Source organism: Mytilus californianus, unplaced genomic scaffold (genome assembly GCF_021869535.1).
Source record: "Mytilus californianus isolate M0D057914Y unplaced genomic scaffold, xbMytCali1.0.p SCAF_52, whole genome shotgun sequence".
Lineage (NCBI taxonomy): Eukaryota > Metazoa > Mollusca > Bivalvia > Mytilida > Mytilidae > Mytilus > Mytilus californianus.
Genome location: NW_026262704.1, coordinates 881,541 through 906,247, shown reverse-complemented (window position 1 = coordinate 906,247; position 24,707 = coordinate 881,541). Strand labels below are relative to the sequence as shown.

Sequence of the window (24,707 nt, the reverse complement as noted above, 5' to 3'; positions counted from 1 at the left end):
TCTTCTCTGGGACAATCTGTACACTGATAGTGGACAATCAGTACACTGCATCAGAAATTGAAATCATAATATTTTCCTAATCTCCTTAAAAAAGTACTTCCAGCTCTAAGTTTACTTAATTTGCACATTTTAATAAGTATTCTATAATTAGAGAAATAACATTTAGATATTTGAATAATATAAGAAAATCACTTTCCATGACTTCCTTGCTCTGGAAAAGTTTCTATTTTAAGGATTGGTCATCAAAATCCTTATTGCCCATGCGAGGTCAATGATAAAAATGTATGAATGAAAAGGAAGGTTGGATAATTATTGACACAGATTTTCTTTAATTCATATATAATTACTCTTTTGATGTTCTCTACATAGGAAAATCGGGAAAAATCAGTAATCAATCGGGGAAAATCAGTACTGTAATCGGTGGAAAATCACTTTCTGCCGTACTCGGTTACAGGCAGTGATCGCAGGTTCTAGGAGGGGTAAACAGATTCTCCTCCACTTGTGGCACCCTTCGTGCTACTCATGTAAGAAAAGATCCGGTAAGAAATCAAATTCGGTAGGTCACAATCGGGAAAAAGAGGACGGTATTGTGGTTACGAAAATTGGAACATATCTGTCGTCATCTGTGAAACAGATATTCCGTTATATAGATACAATGGATAAGCGTGGATTCTTGAAAAAGAAACCATGAGCCCGGAGGGCGAATGGTTTGTTTTTCATGAATCGACGCTTATCCATTGTATCTATAACTTAAACTATTGTGTTAATTTCTTTTCAAAATTAAAGCCTTTTCTTAATTAGAAGGTATTGTAAGTGAGTTTAAATAACCATGTTATCGTGTCCAACGATGCATTGATTAATCTCAGATCACAATTAATTGGTTAACAAAATAAAATTGAGAATGAAATACCAAAATAACACTTTTACCTTTAAAGATCTTTATATTACCAGGCATATGAATATTATCTGTTTATACAAAATAAGACATATTCGAAATTATTTCTAATAAAATTGAAAATGGAAATGGGGAACGTGTCAAAGAGACAACAACCCGACCAAAAATCATATATAAAGTATATATAATTAGTAAGTTATCGAAATTTTTCTAGCACTCTAGCCACATCACGATTTTCTCGCATAGGAATTTGCGAACAAACCTTTGTAAAATTATGTAGTAAAACAGATGAAATCATACTATATTTATAAAACAAAAATTGACAAATAGAATGTAATCATTTTTGTTTCAAACATGTGATATAGCCAATAATAATTAAAAAAAAAACGGTAAAACTCGCTATTATTACAAAAATATCCACTATAACATGCAAAATTAGAATAAAACCAGGATAACTTAAGTATTGGAACAACAGAGAGAATACAGGGATTCGAACCTAAACCGACACATCCCTATCTTTAACTCATTGATTTTAAGCATGCTAACCTCACGGCTACCAACTCATACTATACGACTGCCTATTGTGTCTATATAAAGGTACAAGCCCTGTGTGTCCGATGAACCGATGTATATCAGATGTCCATTTAAATATATAAAATAGACATCTATAGTGTAACCCATTGGTAGCCGAGAGGTTTCGCCGATGTGTTGATGTCAGTCACACATAACAGATTTCAAGGAAGGGTTCGATTCCCACTGAAGGCATATAAAAATTACAAAAATTAAAGGTAAGTTTTTAAATTAATTCCATTAGTGAACAGAAATCAGTAAATTAGCCAATTCAAACTTAATGAAATTAGGCACACAAAGGAAACAATTGAATATAATTTGGTGAGTCAATTTCAGTGGCAGATTTAGGAAGCGTTGATTCTAGAAAAAGAATCCACGGTAAATGAATAGGCTGACGTCACCACAATGGTTTAAATAAAGGTCAAACAACTCGTAATGGCGTCCGTAAAATTTTCGAAGGGATGATTTCAACTTCACCATTTTGAACGCTTGGTTTAATAGCTTTCTTTTGAGCGATAACCCTCTATGAAGGAAATAATGATATATAATGCAAGCCCTGGAACACATGTAGAATATCCACAGCGAGATATATACTCGATAAGCAGGCGCTGCTGAAATGTTGCTATATAGAAATGGAAAATTTACTATTGGGAAGTTAAAGTAATCTCTTTTATCGTAAAGTTTTGATCTCAATTTACGTGTACTTATTACGTCTTCACTATACATAAGATTTTAAAATATTGTAAGGTATGAATGAAGAAACTTCGGGGTTAGTTGTGTCGATTCGCCGTTTCTAAATCTATGATTAGTTTCATTGTGCGAACCCAAAATTGAAAATACTGTCACGTCAAAGGCTGAATTTCTTTTTTTTATGACGTTGTTAGCCAATTAAATTGAATTGTTGTTCCAATGTTAAAACATTACCCAGGATGTATTATATTCTGAAACGTTTTTTTTCATATTCTCAATTTCCCATTTGTTAATGTCATGCCCAAGTTAATAAATTATTAATTTTTTTCAAATTTATTTTTGTACATTTTGAATACAAGTCAACAAGGTAAAAGGAACATAAAGTAGCCAAAATCGGTTTACATGATATGACGGAAATAAAAAAAAACGGAATATTTCCAGGAGGGTTTGTTGTGTACGTTTACTGTATTATCAGCATGTTCTATGAAAATATTGAACGAAACGAAAAGAATCAAAACGAAACGAAATAAAATTAATCTGATTCATATTTTAATAATAAGGGATCAATGTCACCATTCCGAATAGGATTAACTTAACTGGCCAAAAAGGTCATTTCAGCTATTACCATAAACTCGCAAGAATTCCTGATCGTCCATGGAATGCCCTTAACAAGCAGTTTTCATTTAGATAAGATCGACATAAAACATTGCATGGCAGACACATGCATTCTTTGACTTATAATCGACAAATCCACCATCTGAAACTACACAGCCGATTTGAACCAAATTTTGTAGAAATAAATAAAGCACTTATTACACGGCATAGTTCTACGGCATATGTTGATAAGAGAGCAATCATGTGGAACAAGATCTACGTACCCTCCCGGAGTCCCGGAAAATGCCCCTTTGTTTCGTGTATTAGTTCAAACCAAGATCGTTTTGCTCTGTCGTGAGTTTTCCATTTATTTTGTAGACTATTGTTTGTCTTTTCTTCATCTTTCATACGTTGCTATGGCGTTGTCAGTTTGTCTTCCATGACTTTTAGTATCCCTTTGGTATCTTCCGTCTCACTTAAGAAGATACTTATTTGTAATCAAACAGAGTTGTTCTAACCGCATGAGTGGTTTTGTGGTGGGATATTCGTCTCAATTGCAGGAGGTCGCCGTTTCTGTACCCGGTCATGTCATAGTCAAACTAGAAATTGAAAATTGTGATTTTTTTTCTTCTCAACTATTAAGCGGTATTAAGGAAAAAGAGCAACAACTGGTCTGCACGGAGTCGGAATAATGTGTCCCAGCAGGTTGACATGTTGTCTAGTGGACTGTTTCCTGGTGCAGATAGCACTTATAAAAATCGGCTTAGTTTGTATGTCAGGGTTCATATCCAAACACCATAACGTGTTCTCGTTCTGTTAGGGTTCATATCCAAACACCATAACGTGTTCTCGTTCCAATGATATGCATGACACATTTGTCACTGGACATTAAACACTTATTCATCACTATCATCAAAATGATATTTATCAACCATTCATTGGAGAAAATAGTCATAAATTTCTACTTCGTTATTATAATAAATTTGGTTATTGAATTTGTATTTCGTTTCGCTTTATTTCTTTTTGTTCCGTTGATTCTTCTTTCGTTTCTTGTTTTTTTTTGTGTTAATTTTGTTTATTTTCGTTTCGTTATATAACTAACTTTTAGAAGATAATATGAGAGAGTGAAAAAAACGTTTTTATTTTTTTCTGGATTTTCCTTCTTGAATAACTCAAACTCGATATTTTTAAAACCCGGGAAGTCTAAATATTTGAATACATGATTAGCTACATAACCATATGGGACGGAAAGAAAAGCGAAATCCAATAAAGATCAAAAGGGAGTTGGAACCTTATTCTTTTATTAATTTCTAAATTATGCAACGGATAGTTATAAAAAACCTTCAAATTTAGTCAATATTTAACTCACATTTAAGGAATGACTGTAATATTTGTTCTGTCTATGAAGAAATAACATAAAAAATGTGGTGCACACTGAGTAACCCGCGTATTTGAAAGTGTGCACCACATTTTTTATGTTATTTCGAATAAACAGAAAAAATAATACAGTCATTTCTTATAATTTAATTCTAAATTCCATTTTAAACCGGAGTAAACCATGAAAAAACGTTGATGACGCCACGGTCACATGACAAAATTATGTCTATGAGCTGATAAACAAAACAACGTCAGCTTATCAGAAGACGCCTTACATCCAAAATTAAATTATTTATACATGTTATAATGATTAAAAAACGTTAAGTAACAAATACTTTTGATTGTTTCTATATATATAAACATACTTTATTGAAGACCCATTGGTGGCATTGTGCTGTTTTCTGCTCTATGGTCGCGTTATTGTATCTTTGACACATTCCTTGTTTCCAGTTTCAATTTTATATACATCATTAGTTGCAATTTTTCTCCGACAATAACGTTTAATTAACTTGACTGAAAAGATTTAAATTTTGGAAGTTTTTTTATTAACTTTTTTTTATTAAGATATACGTTTCAAATATTTTTATTATTTAGCGGAAACATTAGACAATTTCACATGATTTATATTAAATATATGTGGAAGTCCACTACTTTAATGCAGCGTAACAAATTGATCCAGTGTTCTTCTGGCATACGGTTTCTACATTAACCAAACATTAACGCGTACTTATATTTTGACATTGCACCAGATCATCCCTTGCTAATAATGTGTATGACGTCTAAAACAAATTTGTTGGAGGTGTACTGATTGATATTTTGATATTGGAAAAATGGTTATAAAAAAAAGTTACAAATGGACTTTAAACTTGCTTTTGGCAACTTCGAATACTATTAAATCGGTAGTTTCTGTCTTTTTTGATGTAGCATCTAACTTTTGTGGCTAGCACTGGTATGATTAGTCAAGCTTTTAAACCAATGTTTATTTGTTGATATAATGTACTATTACTCTATCGTCCCATGTTTAGAGGGAGTGTTGAGTGCTTCAAAACATGTTAAACCGTGGCACATTCCTTATGTGATTGGCCCAAACTATGAGCAAGTAGTTCTGAGATTTTCATTGGTTGCTATCGGCCATAATTGATTTTTGTTATTCTTGTTGGCGTTAATTAGAGCCATTTTTTTCTCCTTTAAATTGTTTCAGATTTTTCTATCACGGGACGGTCTTTTATATTCCATTAAAGGTAATGGTTTTGTTAATTTATAAAAGCCATACGGTGACTTGCATTTGTTTTCATCCTTATTCTTTCGATTGTGGTGGATAATTGATTGATTGGCATTCAAACGACATCTCTTTATTTCTATACAGGTATTGACTAAGAACTCCAATGAAAATAATAAAAAAAAACGTGTTTGCATTTGTTTATTTGTAATAAGATTTAACAGCTCAATAGACTGATTTTGGAATCTGACGTCATATATGAACAACTTTACATTTAAGGGTAAGTTTTTAGTTTGAAAACATCTGACCAAATTACACTTAAAACAGATATTCACAACGCAGATTTCTCAAGTAGTGTTATTTCAAGGAGCGCATGTTGTGTTCTGGTAACGATTACTTATATAAAATGTCCGTACATCGACAAAAGCACAATAACTATATGATCAACTATAATAATTATTTTATAATATATAAAACGAAGAGGGAAAATTGTTTGATATACATAACTTTGGACATACAAAACACTACTACCAGGGCTTTATTTAACAACCTTTACTGCCCATGAGGGTCTTGCACGGTTGGTTACGAATAAATAAACTACACACCATATGATCATGAACTGTTTATGTTGTCTACGGCAGTTTTGTTTCGTTGAAATCGGTATGGAAGTCAAAGAACTGACATCCATAAAACACGCCCTTTTCTGTAATTGTTCGTTCTGTGTCGTTTTCGTAACTCAATATGGCAGTAAATGGAATGCTGATATTTCCTTGAGTAAGTTTTGATGTCATCGTTACTCTAAAATTGTACAAAAGAAATTCTCACATAAGATATTCTGAAGCAGATGTCAGGATATCATTTTAATGATCGAATTCTTAAAAAAGTGTCTAACTGGCTATAGAAAGTATCAGAATGGATAAATGTCTGCATTAAAACAGTGAATAACTCGACAATTAGTTATTGTTAGAAAGTAATTACGTTTCATGATAACACATGATGTGAACACATAGCTATTACAATCTAGCTATATAATGTAATCATATCGATTACGACTTATCATCAGTCTCTTATTTGCAATAATTTGGCAATCATTTTGAATTTCCTTATTGTTATATTGTAAAAATATAAAATAATTCAATGAGTTGAAAAAATATTTTTTATCTTTATACAGCTATTTAAATTTGTACTGTGTTTGATTTAGGACTTTTTCACGCGTGCGATTTACCTATTTTACTTGTATGCATTGAACTGCTCTTTGTTCATATTTATGTTTACGTAGCCAAAGTCTATGTTTTGCAGCATTCCACATTTTCTGATTTTTTATAAACATTCCTGATCGTCCAAATTAACTTCATCGTTTTTTCGTGCAGTTATCACAAATGTGGAACAATCAAGACGATGCCATTATTATAGTGAACCGTTTTGTTATAACAGAATATATATGTCATTGGGTATAAGACAAACAGATTCAGGACTCATAATTTTATTATATTATACATACGTTGAATACCGAGGAATTTTCGATGGATACTCTGCAATCCATGTCTCTGTTTTTGACCTTTTTGTTCCTGCATTTATCCCCATACTAACAGACATCTCAGCGCTAATACTGACTTCTGTTTCACCAACTAATGGAATTCCAACATATGCTGCCATTGTTGCTATAATTACATATTATTTGACATTTTTCAGTATTTGAACAAAATTGTATATATATATCAGCAGATAACATCATTATAGTACATGTAGTAGGAGTAAATTGGATGGGCAATTCAACATGCGGTATTTGAGGTTCTGAAATAATTTCGGCATATTTTTTACCAAACTTTTACAGTATTATAAACAATTTATCGATTTTTTTTTCAATAACATCTGTTGGCATTATCAGTTATTATCAAGGAGACATTAGGGACAGTTATGTTCTTAATGAAACTATTGCCTTAGTCGTATTTGAAAGTGCTTTCGGAATTTTTTTTTTTTTTTTTTGCTTTTCAACTTTGTATTTGATTTTGACCTCTAAATATTTTGATTCGAGTATTATGAGTGTTATTTAGATGACATACTAGTCTTGTTTGTATTTATGAGTTTTTAAAGGCTGTAAAGCCAATGATTTACACGACTTTTCTTCTTTGCAAGTGTGTAAGCATCATAAGAGACTTATTTGACATTCTCGTCGTTACACACAGAAGCAATCATCTTGTAATATAACATACGCCACATTTTCACTTAATTCTCAAAAGGGTATATTCATCAAAAATGTAGACAGATTTTAGGTTTGAATATACAAATACTGGTACATTTGTCGGTCGATTTACATTTGTCAGTATCTTATTTGCGTATCAGACTTATATATTATCTGTAAATTACATTTGTTTATTGGCTTCTGTCTGCCGCAAAAAATTGACAAATGTAAACCTGTTTGTCCAGTGCTTGTGTGTAGATTTAGCGTCACAAAACATATGCAAGCCTGCCTCATTCTTTGCGTGCCTGTTTAAAGCCTGGATCTTGTAATCCACTGGTTATCGTTTTTTTTTTATATCCCTCATGAGTGTTTCGGTTATACCTTTTAGCAAGTAATTTGTGTTTCCTTAACATTGTTATACATCGATGATTACTGGGTCTTTTTAATGCTTACTTCAAGGGATATGTCTTGATTAAAGTCGAAAAAAATACTTTGACATGTGGATGTTTACATCGTTGTATTTTCAGATAATAAGTTTTCTTATACGCAAACATATCACATCTCTTTATATTTATACGACTCGAGAAAGTGACTGTAGTTTTAAAAAAAACCAGACATAATTATTACACATGCCGATTTATTCGTATAAGGAGTCATATTACCATGATTACATTACATTATAAATTGCTTTCAGTAAATTTTGTATGTTTTTTACACTATATCTTGTTTCGTCTGTTTTATTATGGTGTAGCTTTACTCCAGTTTGAAATTGTATGCATTAAAGAGTCAAAAGGAAAGACGGGTTCATCATGGACACACAGAAACAAACAGTTTTGTTTATATCAAGACCTAGAGTTCTGTTCTCAATCAAATAAACAGATATAATGTAAAAATGTAGAACCGACAATGATACACTATGCTGGTTAAGGTTATGTATCTTTGCGTTTCATTAATCGAAAAATAAGCAACTACAAGTTATTGCTGTTAATTCGTGAAATTTAATCAAAATAACCCTGAACAATTTGACATCAAACAACTGTATTGAATCAAATATGCAGTTAAAAAATTAATAACAATTCGTGGAAAAAATTTAATGATGGACATGATTTTCAATAATATAGATAAACGATTTTAATAATATATATACGTCTTGACATTCGACAACTACGATGTATTTCCTCCATTGAATGACAGAGCCAATATTCATCATTAAATTACTTCCTGATTCTGATAAATATTCTTATTTCAGCATATTTACATGATACTTTAGCTGCTCTATCCCATCTAAACTCATACGTATCTTCCCTTTGTATTGTCACTTCATCGGTTTTTGTAACCGTCTGTTCTACTGAGGTATTATTCACTTGAGTCCAGCTGAAGACAGATGTTGGGGTCCTGACGATATTTGCTCTATCCAAGTCATAATCAATCTGGAGCAGCTTCATATTATCTTCAGGTGAGGGTTTCTTGAATATTAAAAAAAGAACTTTAATAGCACAGATGAAGTTAACGATGACAACGAATAAAACATTTTTAGCAAAATGAAAATATTTCGTGTCAATACTAAGAGATAATAAATCTTCTTCGTAATCCCTTTTAACATGTTGTAGGTAAACAAAAAGGTTCATTATATATATATTAAATATACTTTAAATGTAATTACTAGTTTCAAATGGAAGCACCAAAAAAATAATCGTATTAAACAACCCACCTGTATCAATTCTTATTGCGTCGAATGTAAGTGTATGCTTATAATGGTAAATAATCAATTCACAAGAAGACTCATGTACCACATATTGACAAAGCTGTGTATATAGGTTCAACTGAATGTCATTCTATGGTACGAGGTCAAAGTCATACAAAACAATAGTATGTATAATTATGTTATAGATAATGCATATTTCAAGGTTTTTCTTGTCGTAGAACACACCTCGGGGTGTCAGAATTGCCCAAAGAAAGACCTCCCTACGGTCGGTCTTTCATTTGACCAATCCTGACACCCCTCGGTGTGTTCTACGACAAGAAAAACCTTGAAATATGCATTATCTGACTTATATACCGTCAACAAAATATTATTTCTACAAAGATTTGCAGAATAAGCATCCTATTTTACCGACTATACGAAAGTGGGATATTATTTTCTAATGCGTTCAGGTTTTAATACGCCCTACGGCTCATTGAGAATGTGAAATAAAACTCACTAATTAATCTATATATAAACCTTAGAAATCATTATCCAGACACAATGACAATATTACTGTAACTGCATGAGGTAAGACACAAATGAATTGTTACCACCCGATGACGGTGTATGAAAAATACAAGTCACTTTGTAAGTAATTTATTGTACTAACTTAGTTTATGGAAGGGGGTGCTATGTTTTATTTGTTATGAAATTTTTATCGCGGAAAAGTGATTATTTTTTCAACAATTTAATCGAATCAAATGAAATATTTCGAATAATTTTCTTTTGAATGGTAATACATTTTTAGATAATCAGGATTATCCCCCCTCCAACCCGACCCCATTGTGAGGTACGTGGATGTTAATCAATAGAATATAAGAATACACATGTATTTTATTAGTTGATCATTTGACAGAGTGAAAGGTATACATAAATGTAAAAAAGTTAAGAACTGACACGATGAGAGCACGAAATCGTGATACATGTACATGTAACACGAGAACGAAAACGAATATCTATACAATAAATGAATAAGATTTTCAAAATCTTACACACGAATGTGTTAAATCTGGCTTTTTTAAAAAAGTGTTATGGATAGTTTAACATTAAAATTCATCTCCCATATATAATTATGTCCCTGTATTGTAGCGATATATTAACAAAACTTCATCTTATTTGTTTCTAAAGTTAAAATGCGGGTCAATGACGATTTTTGTAGAACCTATCAAAGACGAATTAAATTTTGATGTAAATTATAGTTTGCATTTTTATCAAGGAAAATAATGACCTTACACAGGTCATTATTTTATGCCTTGAAGCATATTTCATTGAAACATGGTATCGGCCGGGTTGATTCTTCGAAAGAATGACCTATCGTTCTTAAAGGAAATAACTGCACATAGGTATACACAATAGTTATAATCATAAATATTTTTATTTTACCTTATATATGTGACAAACAATACTATTTGGTAACACATTATCATTTGACAAACAATTCTATTTGGTAACACATTATCATGTGACAAACAATTCTATTAGGTAACACATTATCATGTGACAAACAATTCTATTTGGTAACACATTATCATGTGACTAACAATTCTATTTGGTAACACATTATCATGTGACATGGAATGATTCAGTTAATTTACATTTAAATGCAAAGAGGTAAGAATAACCTTCAAATCAACACCCAGCGATGAATAATCTTATAACCTTTTGAGCTTCTTGATTTGTACACGAGTTATCTCCCATCAGAATGACGTCACAGACGTATTTAAATGAAAACGGCCAAGTTCAAAGCACATTAAGTGACGAGTAAACAAGGCTTGGGAATAAATCAAGTGCCTAGGATAGCCCTCAAAAACGGTCCTTTTCACGGTCATCAATATTTTACAGTAAGAGTTTATCTTTGTTGTACATACGAAAAATTCTAATTTAGAATCTAAGACACAAACAAATTTTCTAACGTGAGTAGTTCATGTAGTTTGAAAATCAGTGACTACAGTAAAGCAATTCTTCTTCAATGGCTTAATCGGCGCTTTACTGTTTGTTCGGCATAATTAAACAATTGTGGCCCTTAAAAGCGATGAATATCCAATATTGAAAACCCTACAAAAGTATTTAACTTCGTGCTGGGAACAATTTTGAATATTCACCGTTTCCTCAGGCCACAATGATATAGTGTACTGATATAAGAGAAAGAATTAGTTTTAATAGTAAACCCAACTTTAAAGATTCATATGACAAACAATATGGGATTGGCGCGTTTACTGATGTTTTGTTGTGTAGCACTTTCCGTCTTTTTGTATTTTTGATTTTAATATATGACGTACGTTAAGCTACAAAACCATTAAAGGGTTAGATATGACGGTAGAATAATAAGGTTATCAGATGTTTATAGGTGAAAATTTAAACACTAAATATATAGAATAGAATGAGAATGGTGTTATCTTAAAACTGTAAAAAGACAGTAAAATAAACCCCAACTGCTACCTTAGAGTCCATGACTGAGTAAATGTGTACACAGTACATAAAATTGTCATGTGTACCGGAAAACTTGTAAAACGATAATAATGATTTTAAACCTACAGGAGTAGTTTAAAGCTTTTAATTGAATTTCATAAGGAGAACGATATCTTACATAGCGTTTCAACTGAGATTGATATAATATCGTGCAGATAGTTTGTTTAAACTCTAAATTGTGAAGTTGATGGCGAGAGTCATTAAAATTATCTCCGACTCCAAAAAGGGGTGTTTGTATCAAATGAAAAGTTGGGAAAATGTTCCTAACTTCTTATGATACATATACAATAAAACGAATTTAAGCTTGTACGCACAGCTTTTAGACCCGTCTCGTACCTATGAACAGTTAAACATGTAACACATGAATGCACCTCCTCTTACTGTTACGTTAACTTATTTTGAAAAAATCTTAATAATTTCTTGTTAAATCTTGAGCACTTTTCAAGTTAAAGGATGCAATATTCATTGCAAATCACTGCTTGCTGGTAACCATGCTAGATATAATTTAATCGAATGCAAACATTCTGTAAAGGAAAATCACTTCTGAAATTATGTATTTTTTTCTTATTGCGAAAATGATTCTGTCGTATTTTTCGCCTGAAGAATACTGCAACAATTATTGAATTTATTATAAATAATATCTATTTCAGTTGAATGTTTATAAAAAATATTAGAATAAGGAAATAAGGATGATTGTCAATGAGACAGCTAGCTACTAGAGTTTAAAGTACGTGGAGAATAAGTTTGTTTTATCAATGGTCATCGCCAGAATAAACTTGTACTCTCTGATAAAAAGATTAATATTCTTTTTATCTTTAAGTTATATCTTATAATTTAACAATGAACATGTTGAAGCCTTCCGAAGAACCTGAGATCACTCCCTGTTTTTGGTAGGATTCGTGTTGCTCAGTCTTTAGGTTTGTATGCTGTATTTTGTAGACCATTGCCTATCTTTTAGTCGTTTTCACTGTTCGCCAATGCGTTGTCAGTTTGTGTGAGACTTGTGAGTTTGAATATATTTTGTAATTTTCAAACTCTCTTTTACTACGAATCCATTTATTTTGATAAGAAGTTGCACATAAATACTTCCATTTTGCCGAAAGCGCCAACATTAACTGTCATCCGCCATTCGATGTGTTTCTTAATCTTTGGTGTTTATTGCAGTGTTTTTGAAACTTTCATTTTTTTCGTTTTTTCCTTTTGGTCAAAGTGTTCACAGTTATAACCGTCGGATATTTTTTTATTTTTACTTTTCGTAAAGGATTTATGTACATAAAAAATACCTGCTCGTGTTAAGTTTTTAATGAAACAGAACGAATCTAATTGATATTTACCACCATTATCTTGCTAAACGAGGAAATTCGGTCATTTTTAAATCCACCTTCATCATTTGCTTTAACAGAAGCTGTATACTTCCCTTTTAAAAACAGACTTTGCTCTCCATCATAATTAGGATATCTATATCCAACCCATCTACATGAAATAACAATTGATTTATAGATCATAATCTGGCAATAATTTTACTGTATAATTTTTTCTAATCATGATAAATTAAAAGTTTCTGATTTGGATGATTGTGAAAGGTTAGAACATACAGTTATGCCAACAATATTGAAATATGAATTTCATTAAAAATTAATATAATTTTGTCATGACCTTTTAAGAGCATTAGCATGAGTTGTTTGCCTAAATAGTTTTGTTCCTGTCCTAATATGTCAAAATTATATGTCATTTAAGTAAGTGTGCAAGTTGTTATTTAATTTTCTTATTCACATGATTCATCAGTAAAACTTTTGTTATTTTTCTGAAACTAGTGGTTCTCCAAGGTATATGTGCATCTTCACCAACGGACACTCTTGTCTTGCTGTTTTTTGTATACTAAAGTTTCTCTATACTGTTTATAATTTTGAAGATGATAGGCAAAAACTGAAAAAAATGGCAAAATTCGTCATTTAAGGGCAATAAGTCCTAAAAAAAGTCGTCTGACAGTTTTGACGTAAATAGACAGTATGTAAATCCCACAATTCTGAACATTTATAAACTTTCAGATTTTCTCTATTTAGTGCGCTTTTCAAGATAATAGACACAAACTTGCCTTTTACCCTCTATGTTCTATTTTCAGCAATGTCGGTAAAGTTGGCTGGCAGGTGGGGTGGTCAGATACAATTTTTAACTTGATACACCAATGACGATTGTGGCCAAGTTTGGTTGAATATAGCCTCAGGATTTCAGAGAGGAAATTATTTCGTAAAAATTAACGGACGACGACGACGACCGACGAACGCCATATGACGGGAAAAGCTAGCTTGACCACTTGTGCCAGGTGAGCTTAATAACAGATATCGGTATCAAAGAATTTGCGACACTTTCTTTGTTTCTTTTCTCTTGATTTGTTATTTAAATCAACTGTTCTATTGATTCAAGACTACATTTATCATTTAAAGACTCAAAACTACATTTATCGGATAATAACGTGTCTTATCCAGTGCTACATTATTATATTTCAAGGATCACAACAGTTTTCTGTCAACCGAGAAAATATGTTTATTTGTTGGATTTTTATCCGAAGGCCACTGTTCTATAATTACAAAATGCGTATACAGATTTTCCTATAATTACTCTTATTATGTCTACAGAACGACCGCCTTTCTTTGGCGTAGTTATTATGGTAATTATTTTTATTTTATTATTTTCATAATTATTCCGTCTTGCTTCTGAACTTGTCCGCTGCACTTCGTAAAAATTGCGAGTCCGATGAAATTATGGTTATCCTATATTTTTAGTCGTTTATAATATGCCTGAACGACGAAAAGAAGAATCGGGATTTCTTAAGAATATCTTTGAAAAAACGATAAGATACTGATAATTCAAAAAATATTACGCGCATTTAATATTTCAATTTTTGAAAAAAGGATAAAAAATGCAAAATCAATTATTGCGATTTTAGGAAAATCTGCCTAAAGATATATGTATCAAATATCAGAATGAAAGTTCTTATTATTGTGATACTCATCAACCCAATCGCATTATTCGCATTAATAAAACACATTGCAATAATTTCTGAGATTACAGTAGTCTATTCAAAACATTATAAATAAATGAATTAAAATGAGTCAGTCATTACCTTCCTTAATAGTATGACATAGAGTAATTCGGTGCAGATGCACATCTAACCAACCGAGGGTACGCCAAATATTTGAGATGGACTAAATAAAGAATAATTTTTTTTTCTGGATTTTGAGGCTTGAGAAGGTTGCACAAATTTGAAGGTGTTATTCACTTTAACATTGAGATTTTAAGTATTTTGTGTAAGCATTCTAAATCCTCATTTCTTATCTGATATAAGATTGTGGGTATGTTACATAAACATATAAATTTGAATTCAAATAATTTTAGTCACATTTGCATTGTATCACCTCATAAATTCGTATAACATTATAACCAACAGCCAATTGATGTTGTTTAGTTGCTCAATGGTAATTCATGAGCAATACAATTTATAATTTCAGGAAATTGTAAAAATCGACATTCTGCAAATTTGTATCAGGGTGTAATCAAATACAAAAAAAAAAAATAGAATTTATGTCATATTCTTAAATCCAAATATATTTCGGTAATATTTTCAAAAGCGCTTACTAAAATTTCTGATTGTCTAACAACGTTCTAAAGAATGAAATTCAACATTTGAAGTGTCATATGTGGAGCAGGATCTGCTTACCCTTCCAGAGCACATGAGATCACACCCAGTTTTTGGTGGGATTCGTGTTGATCAATCTTTTGTTTTCTATATTGTGGTTTATGTACTGTCGTTTGTCTGTTCGTCTTTTGTTTTTTTTTTTGCAATGGCGTTGTCAGTTTATTTACGACTTATTAGGTCCTTTGGTATCCTTTGCCTCTCTTTTTTCTAACTAAGATACGAAACAGGAAATAGCTAACATACTTTAGTTATCATCATCGATGATTGGTGTGATCATACGGCGGATCACATTATCTGTAGTGGAAAAAAAACCTATTTCTGATTTATTTGAATTTTAACTGGAAAAGAAGACCATGGCATGCGTAAACTTTTTCCGATAAAATCATCAGTAAGTTATCTGTATATAATTTGAAATGTTGATAAGTGTAGAGAAATTATATATTATATTTCAAACAATACATGTTTGTGAAATTAAACTTGTCAACAGGAGATCGAGTAAAATAAATATAAAGACTTACGCGCCGCTTTTCACCACAATCGATGACATTCTGTTATCAAATTTGTACCATTTAAGGTTCTCCACATCATCGATGAATGTTAGAGACCGTCCAGAAAAATTGTTTTCATACACTATACATTCTGGTTCTTCTGTGAAATCCTAATATATAAAATATTTTTTTTTTAATCTTGAGAGTCCCGGACGCTTTTCTGGATTCACTTTTATCCCTCATTGCTCGAGGGAGTTAAAAGGTAGAAATAAAAGTAGCTTCAATCAGTTGATTTAAATCACGTAGTAATCATGACTTCCTTCCACATCAACTAAGCGTTTCGGCTGCACTGGATTTATACTTACATGAGCAACACAACGGGTGCCACAAGTGAAGCAGGGTCTATTTACCTTTTATTAACAAAAAGTAAAATAACAAATATACCGAACTCCGAGGATAATTAAAAACGGAAAGTCCCTAAACAAAAGGCAAAATCAAAAACTCAAACACATCATACGAATGGATAACAACTGTCATATTCCTGAATTGGTACAGGCATTTTCTTATGTAGAAAATGGTGGATTAAACCTGGTTTTATAGCTAGCTAAACCTCTCACTTGTATGACAGTCGCATACAATTACATTAAATTGACAACAATGTTTGAACTAAACAAACAGACATAATAGGTAAAATGAGATCGTCCTCGGCTATTTGGTGGTTTGGTGTTGCTCAGATTTCTACGCTGTGTATTTTGTACTGTTGTTTGTCATTTGATTGTTATTTTGTTTGTGTTTTGCCATGGCATTTTCAGTTTGTTTTTGACTTATGTGTTTGAATATTCCTAAAGTATATTTCGCCTCTCTTTAATGAAGAATGAAGTTACAAGCATTTACACATACATGTTTTGTTGTCTGCTCTATGGTCGGGTTGTTGTCTCTTTGACACATTCCCCATTTCCATTCTCAATTTTAATTGTTTAGATTCATATTATTATTAAATTTGATGTCAAAGATCGTAGACATTCTAAGTGAAACCTTTTTTACGATTGTCACTTCATATAGAATGTAACAGCAAATACTAGTATTGACACAAATCATGACATATTTGAAGATTGGTTAAAATTTAATATGTACATACGTAGTCGCATATCAATTTTAAAGATGACGCTCTATTGTTGAAATACTTTGAGAATTTGCTATAAACGTCACCTTCCTGTATGACAAATATTTTCCCCTCATAGTTCTTGTTCTTATAAAGTATCCACCTGAAACAGAAACATAAAGCAGAAAAATTACGGTAAACTGAAATAAAGTATTATTACGGTTTACCAAATGCACAAATTTAGAGGTCTATATTTGAAAACCCTTAATTATTAAATTGTGGGATAATGTTTGCATTTCCCTAGTCAACTGTAAATAGATATAAGAAGATGTGGTATGAGTGCCAATGAGACAACTCTCCATCCAAGTCAAAATTTATAAAAGTAAACCATTATAGGTCACAGTACGGTCTTCAACACGGAGCCTTGGCTCACACCGAACAGTAAGCGATAAAGGGCTCCAAAAAATTACTAGTGTAAAACCATTCAAACGGGAAAACCAACGGTCTAATCTATATAAAAAACGAGAAACGAGAAACACTTATGAACCACATCAACAAACGACAACTACTGAACATCAGATTCCTGACTTAGGACAGGTGCAAACAAATGCAGCGGGTTTAAACGTTCTAATGGTACCAAACGTACCATACACGAGATATTATTTGTTCAAAAATAATAAGAATGTCTTAATAATGAAGAATATGGCAATAACAATACACATTTTGAACTGAATAAAGCCGTTATTCATAAATCTTTACAAAAAATTATTATTTTCTTAGTAAGTTGCATCTTTTACAATACAACAGATACATTAATAATTCTTAATTAAGATCTTGAAATAGATACAGAGGGTCGATTGATTACACAACTCAAAGACAAAAGATATGATTTAAGCGTTTCAATTGTGAATGTTCAATTTATTTTTCAGCAACATTCCAACAGTGCCTGCATATTTATGATATATCTCCCAGTTGAAACTATATTCATGAACTTGACTTTCCTACCAAGAGTTCCCTATGGAGGGTTATTGGTTTCAATGGAGCTGTTAAACCAAGGATTTCAAGTGGAAAATTGAAGTCATCTTTTCGAGATTTGTTGGACGTTATCACGATTAGGTCGACCGTTATGAAATATAAGTGTCACAAAGGACCATGTATTTGTTCCTATTGCCGTAACTGGAATTTCATCTTCTTTTCAAAAATAGTGACTTCACCGTATTAAACTTATCACAGAATCTTTACATGTTTTATTTATAATGCGCAAAACGACGGATACCACGTGTGTTTTAAATGTGCCTTTAGTATCTCGTTATTATATACGCAGATTATCAACATGAATGTCAAAAGTCCGTTAAATTAGTGTTTAAGGGAAAATATGAAACAAGATTGATCTTTTATGTCACCAATATGACATGATTGACATCGGATATTATATCATCTTTAAAATAAAGACAACCGTCACAAAATTTTTTTAAATTCAAAATTCTCAATCATACATTTTAATTTTATTTTGATATTTACCTACGTTAAGGCATTAGTTCAATTCAATAAGTCGTATGCTTATGCATTTTTTTAATACATTACCAACTCTTTGTGATATGTTTTCCGCCATTTTACAAAACTGAAGACCTTTTGGGAGGAATCATTCTTTTTTCGAAAGTGCGTGTAAATCTATTAAATAGCATAAAGACATTATCATATGATACAATTTATACTTCAGCCTGTCCTGTTAAAATCTGTAAATGCACATGGACAAATATGATATTTTACCATGACCAAGTTTACACGACTTAGTGTTTTTCTGTTTTGCTAATATCTTACTTTCTTCACATTCAAAGAAACAGATCGTGTTTTCATTGTTATATATTTCAAGAGCATAATAATGGAATGTAAACGTGAATTTTCATCTTCCCTACATTTATATTCTTCAAATAATATTCAATAGAAGTATTTTCTTTATTAACATCTTTTCTTTAACTGACAACTTGAAATAACATAAACCGGATCAATTTGAATGCACCAGATGAGACTCTTCAGTGATGCTTAAGGCCAAAATATTTGTATATCGAAAATCGACTACAACTGTTAAAGAGCGGATCAAACCAAAAAATGACCCAAAGTATAGCCACATCAGGACAAGGAATCAGAGGTTTGTATGAGGGAGATATATTCCTTAATTTAAAATAATTTCAAAAATGTTATAACAGCAAATTTTTGTCAAACAATATCCATATTTTCATGCCAAAGTACTGGTTACTGGCCTGGTGTTACACTCGGTCACTAACAGTCCATCAGCAGAGGTATCGATCTAGTGGTATTAATAACATAAAAGGGACCAAAAATATTAAAAATAAAAATGACAGGACTATACATACACTCCTCTGTCGCATTTTACACTCGATGTTATGTTGTTGAAGCCAAAATCAAGTAAATTTGGACATGAATCTGTTATTTCTTGGCTTCTTCCTCTGAAATTCTTGTTTTCGTACAATGTTATCTACAACGACGACAAAACAATTAAACAAATTCAGCGCAAACAGGGTACAGTCATCTTGGATCTCTGAATAGTATAAACGTGTTATTTTTTCCATATATGCAATATGGAGAAACAGTTTGTTGAGTAAGCATAACAAGTGACCTTATCAAAACCTGATTTAGCATTAAGTCATCGATGATATTTTGATATTTTATGTAAATGAAAAAAATAAACATATATTTGATAATCGTCTAAACGAATTAAATTTCTCTGGATTTCATTGATCATTACAAGGTGGTGCAAATTACGATAAACAACTTTTATATCTTTTTACAAGTGTAAGTATTTGAATGTAGCGCTAACTTAAGACATTTTGATATTGTATGTGCTAAAGCACTTTGGCTGAACATTTTATTATGAAATTTAAGTAATAAAGTTGTCAACATTTCCGAACATTTAGTACACGAAAACTTAATCAATTAAGAAAAGAATCAATCCTCATTATAAAATACCAAAGTTGGAGTGCATAGTAATCGATCAAATAAGAATTAGCGCCATTGTTTAATTAACAAGTTGTATCCATTACACTATCTTAAAATTGAGATGAAAAGATATCGTGTATCAATTCAAAACCCATTTAATGGATGCGCTTGACAAGCCGTTAGCAAAGTAAAAGTGCTTTCTGTGTTGTTCTACATCTCAACGTAACAGTGAGGCTTTCAATATAGAGCAACAGTTCACATCTTATTGCAAATTCAGGACGGCCTCTAGCACCGAATGGAGTGGGACTCTTTGCTCTTTTGCTACAATAAAGCATTCACTAACCCCACTGTAGATGATTTCAACAAATTATACACTATGTCGTACACGGAAATCTGACAAAGACTACCAGTTATTACCCGACAAAGTCTAAGAAAAATGGGGAAAAAACAAAAGCATAATTGACATTCAAGGTTATATTGTTTGTTAAAAAATAATGATATTTATGTACTAGCCAAGAGCTGATATTTATGTACAGCTTAACGTCTGCTGTGCTAGTTTTTTCATTGACCATGATATTACTTTTGCCAATAAAATATTGTTTTGTTTTACTGTTTTGTTAGCCTGCAGTTGTATAGACATACATTCATCTTCCTATATTCATATACAGAAAATCTCTTTCTATTACAGATTTCTTGATATACTCTTGCAATTAAGTAAGATAAGACTGATGACCATTTATAAACATTATGTCTTTTAGTCAGGCCGACAACACATGAACTTTTAATATTAATACACTTTTGATATCGAATATCTTCCAGAAGTCTGTCTTCAAAATGAATATAATTATGATTATAAACTATCAAATATCGATTAACATCATGCAGAATTTAATACTCATTTATTCATGCTATGCTCTTTAAAATTGAGAACACCTGGGCTGATATGCATACAACTACGTTAGTTAAGATTTGTTCCGAACGGACGAATTTTTCAACATGTCCTATGATAGATAAGTACTACGATTGGATATCTTAACTTAAGTGGTTTTATGCATATCAGCCCAGTTGTGTAAAACATACCCTACATAAGGGGAAATCTGCATTTCACACTTAGAAAAGAAATGTTTACCTTAGGTTCCATTCTTACAGCTCCTGAAATAAAAATAACAAACCATTGACGTAATGGGGCAATACGAAAAGTGAGAACTGATATTCATGTGCTGACAAAATATATATAAACAAATTTGTCAAACACTAATATAAATGGTCTTTGTAACATGAGTGTCAAAGTCTACAAATTAGTATGATATCATCGATTGAACTTTAAAGTGACAGCTTAGATAGTTTGATCACGCAAACATTTAACGCCGAAGCCACGGATGCACAACTTAAATGTACAAAATTGATTTATAATGCATTAAAAGAAAAATATTCTGTCAATCAAAATCAAATAACCAAGGAGAATAAAAGATCCATGGCTTTACTTAATACATTGACGATACATTAACAGTAGTTTTTGGTTACGCAATGCGTTAACTTTATTGTTGCTATTTATATAAGTTAAACAGTGCTAATGCTTTCCTGTTCACGAAATTAAATTAGTTATTGTTTTTAATTAGAGATTTGTAGCATTACTTGGTATACATTATGAATTGATATTATCTTTTATGAATTTTTACGATTATATAAAGATTTATTGTCAATCAGAACCAGCGACAGCCTTGTTTTTTTTCATATATTCATCTGTCATTATCTAGATATACAATGATTATCATTAGCAATATAACAAATGTACCATATCATCTGCAGCAGAGGACAATGAATGTCTCTTCAGTGATGCTTAAGACAAAATATTTGAAAATCAATAACTTATTTGAAAAGAGTGTATATACCGAAAAGGACAATAAATATAACAAAAGTAATCAGAGCATTGCATGATGGAGATATTTTTCTGAATTTAAAATAATTTCCAAAATTTTGTACCTGCAAATCTTAATAATGATTAGTCTTGAATATGTTTGAAAATATTTGTGGCCAGGTTTGATACAGATCAAACAGATCTGTATTTGAAAAAAGAAAAGCAAATGATGGTAAAAATCGTCAGTTATTCCTACAAACAGTCAATAATCAATTTCTGTCAACCTGGCATTTTGTAGATATTGATGTGCAAATCATATTTTTGTTAGCAATATCTTTATTCAATAAATTTGTAAATAAAATAGCAACAGCAACAAACAACAGCAAATAATGGTGAAAATATTCGTTAAAGGGCAATTATTCATTTTAAATGTGTGAAGAGTCGATAAAAAATTCTTATCATCGTGTAATTTGTTACTGTTTCATAAGCCTGATGAAGTGCAATTTAGAAAAACGTTTTGGACTCACGAAATTTACAAAGTGTAATGTTCATTTATTCTTCACAGTTTTTCTTATCTATAGACTCATCATATATACCAGGATTAAAATTTTGTACGCCAGACGCGCGTTTCGTCTACAAATGACTCATCAGTGACGCTCGAATAAAAAGAAATAAAAGGCCAAATAAAGAATTAAATATCAGGTTTATAATAGTTTCCAGGTTAACGACGTCAGACACACAGTGGTTACAAAAGCTCTCAGGATCCTTACGGGCAAATAATTAACATTTCCTTTGTTTTACGATGAAAACTTTTGCAAACTGAGCGCTACATAAAATATGATGCATATCGCAAAAAAAAAAAACAACAAAAAATTGTTGCATTTGAACTATATCAAAACATATGCATCGCAGCTCAATATATATTAGCCAAAATGTATGTTTTAAGGATTCAAATAAAATTGTGCATGATGTCTAAACACTCTATTCATAGTTTAAAATCAAACATTCAAATGTTCAATGTGCTACTTACGAAAAACAGTTTAGATCTTCTATATCATGTTCGTACATCTATATATTTTTATGTTTTTGTTTTCCTAGTTTTATATACAAACATTTATTATTGATTTCCATGTTGTATAACTTAACCCGGAGGCAGTTACATATGCAAATGACATACTAATTATACCCACCGAAAACGAAGCAACGATCGTTATTTAACGACCTTTGGATTGAGGGCACTTCTTCGATCAAATTATATATGATAGTGCAATAATAATAGATTTTATAAGGCTCTTTTATGATAATACCTCTCGTCATGATAAATATAAGCGTTAACGAGTACTTGTCAGGAAGACAGAAACCATCATTCTTTAACAAACTGAGAATAGTGAAAAAGGCAGGTGCAAATAACATCCTGGTTGCTTTTTATCATTCACTGATTTCGTGCTTGATTACAAAAATGAAAATAATGAATTAAATAATGAAGTACTTAACGTTTTAGACGTTAAATGACACAATAATACTAAAAAGGTAGGACTTGTATATTTCCTTATTATCAATATGAATTTTAATCATGCAATGATCTAATTGAATATATTGTGTTGTTTATTTTAAGTTTAAATAGATAAATTTGGAAACAAGTTAAATCTTGATTGAATTCCAACCAAATGCCTAATTTTAACATTAAATACCACTGTTTTGTGTAAGGTAACCAATTAAAACAGAAATATTAGAGTTCGAATAAAAGGAATAAATTGCCTTTCATAAAGAATTAAAAAAAATGTCTATTGTCATTGTTTTGAGGAAAAAAGTCCCCAAGGCTACCAGTCATAACATTTGTTGCGCCAGTATTTTAAGTCTTATATTTGTTTAGGTCATATTTTATTAATGATATATTTGTTTTTCTTTGTTATGTTGAGTCATTATCAAATTAGCCGAGTCTTGGAGCTAATTACAATCACTATAACTTCAATATATATTTAGATAATTTCCTGTTAAGCTCAACAGTTAAACGATTTCAATCAAAAATCTTGTCAAGCTGCTAAATGTACGTTCGGACAGTAATAACGTATTGATTAACATTCTTCGTTTCGAACTCTTAAGTACAATCAAACTAAGGTAATAATTTCGCTACATTCTTCCCAATTAGGAAACAGAAAATCCTACAATTTATTTGCCATCAGCACAGATGTTTAATTTTGAATAACTGATTTTGAAAGTTGTTACGAACGCAGCTGACGATAAGCTATATGTTTGGCTAATAGTTGAATGCTGTACTTGATCATGTTGACGTATAGTTGCTAACAACTACGTCATTTTGACTCTGCGTGATAAATGTCTCATTGGAAATCAGACCACAGCGCCTTATTTTTATCTTACGTTCGGAATGTTTAATTAAAATTACACGTGTAAATAAATCTGTATACATTGAAACCTAATCTAAATTAATTCCGACATAGTGTTCATTCTTTACCAAAATTAATCATATATAGCAAATTTGTAAAGGGTCATACACTATTGAAGTTCCATTAAGGTAAACATGCATCGTAAATTATTATAGATAACAGGAGATGAGTAACTTACCGATATGATACCGAACAAAAGTCGAACAAAAAAACTAAGTGCATCTATAAAGCAACTTACAGTCTTAAAACTATACAGCGTTTCTCTGCTAAATAGGTAGACTGTATCTTCTCTTTGCTTGCTTTTTTGTTTTGTCTGTTTTTCTTTATAAAAATGTTAAATCCTATTTAGCATTACCATGATAACGATATCTTTAAATGTTCTTATTTTTTAAAATCTTCTTTGTACCTCAGACGTCAATATAATTATTCCTTTTTCAGCAGCAACATTCATATACCTTA

The 24,707-nt window shown here is 31.3% G+C and overlaps 1 protein-coding gene across 1 annotated transcript; it reads right to left on the bottom strand.

The window, feature by feature from the left end:
• Window positions 1-5,529: 5,529 nt before the first annotated feature.
• LOC127703835 (epidermal differentiation-specific protein-like) lies at window positions 5,530-24,582 on the bottom strand. The gene is made up of 9 exons (XM_052207927.1): window positions 24,487-24,582; window positions 21,115-21,137; window positions 19,403-19,524; window positions 17,064-17,190; window positions 15,956-16,095; window positions 13,075-13,213; window positions 8,786-8,993; window positions 6,847-7,006; window positions 5,530-6,143 (listed from the first exon to the last, which is right to left on the bottom strand). Exons 2-9 carry the CDS (start codon window positions 21,124-21,126, stop codon window positions 5,978-5,980), a joined length of 1,074 nt encoding a protein of 357 aa, XP_052063887.1. The 5' UTR covers window positions 21,127-21,137; window positions 24,487-24,582; the 3' UTR covers window positions 5,530-5,977.
• Window positions 24,583-24,707: the final 125 nt, after the last annotated feature.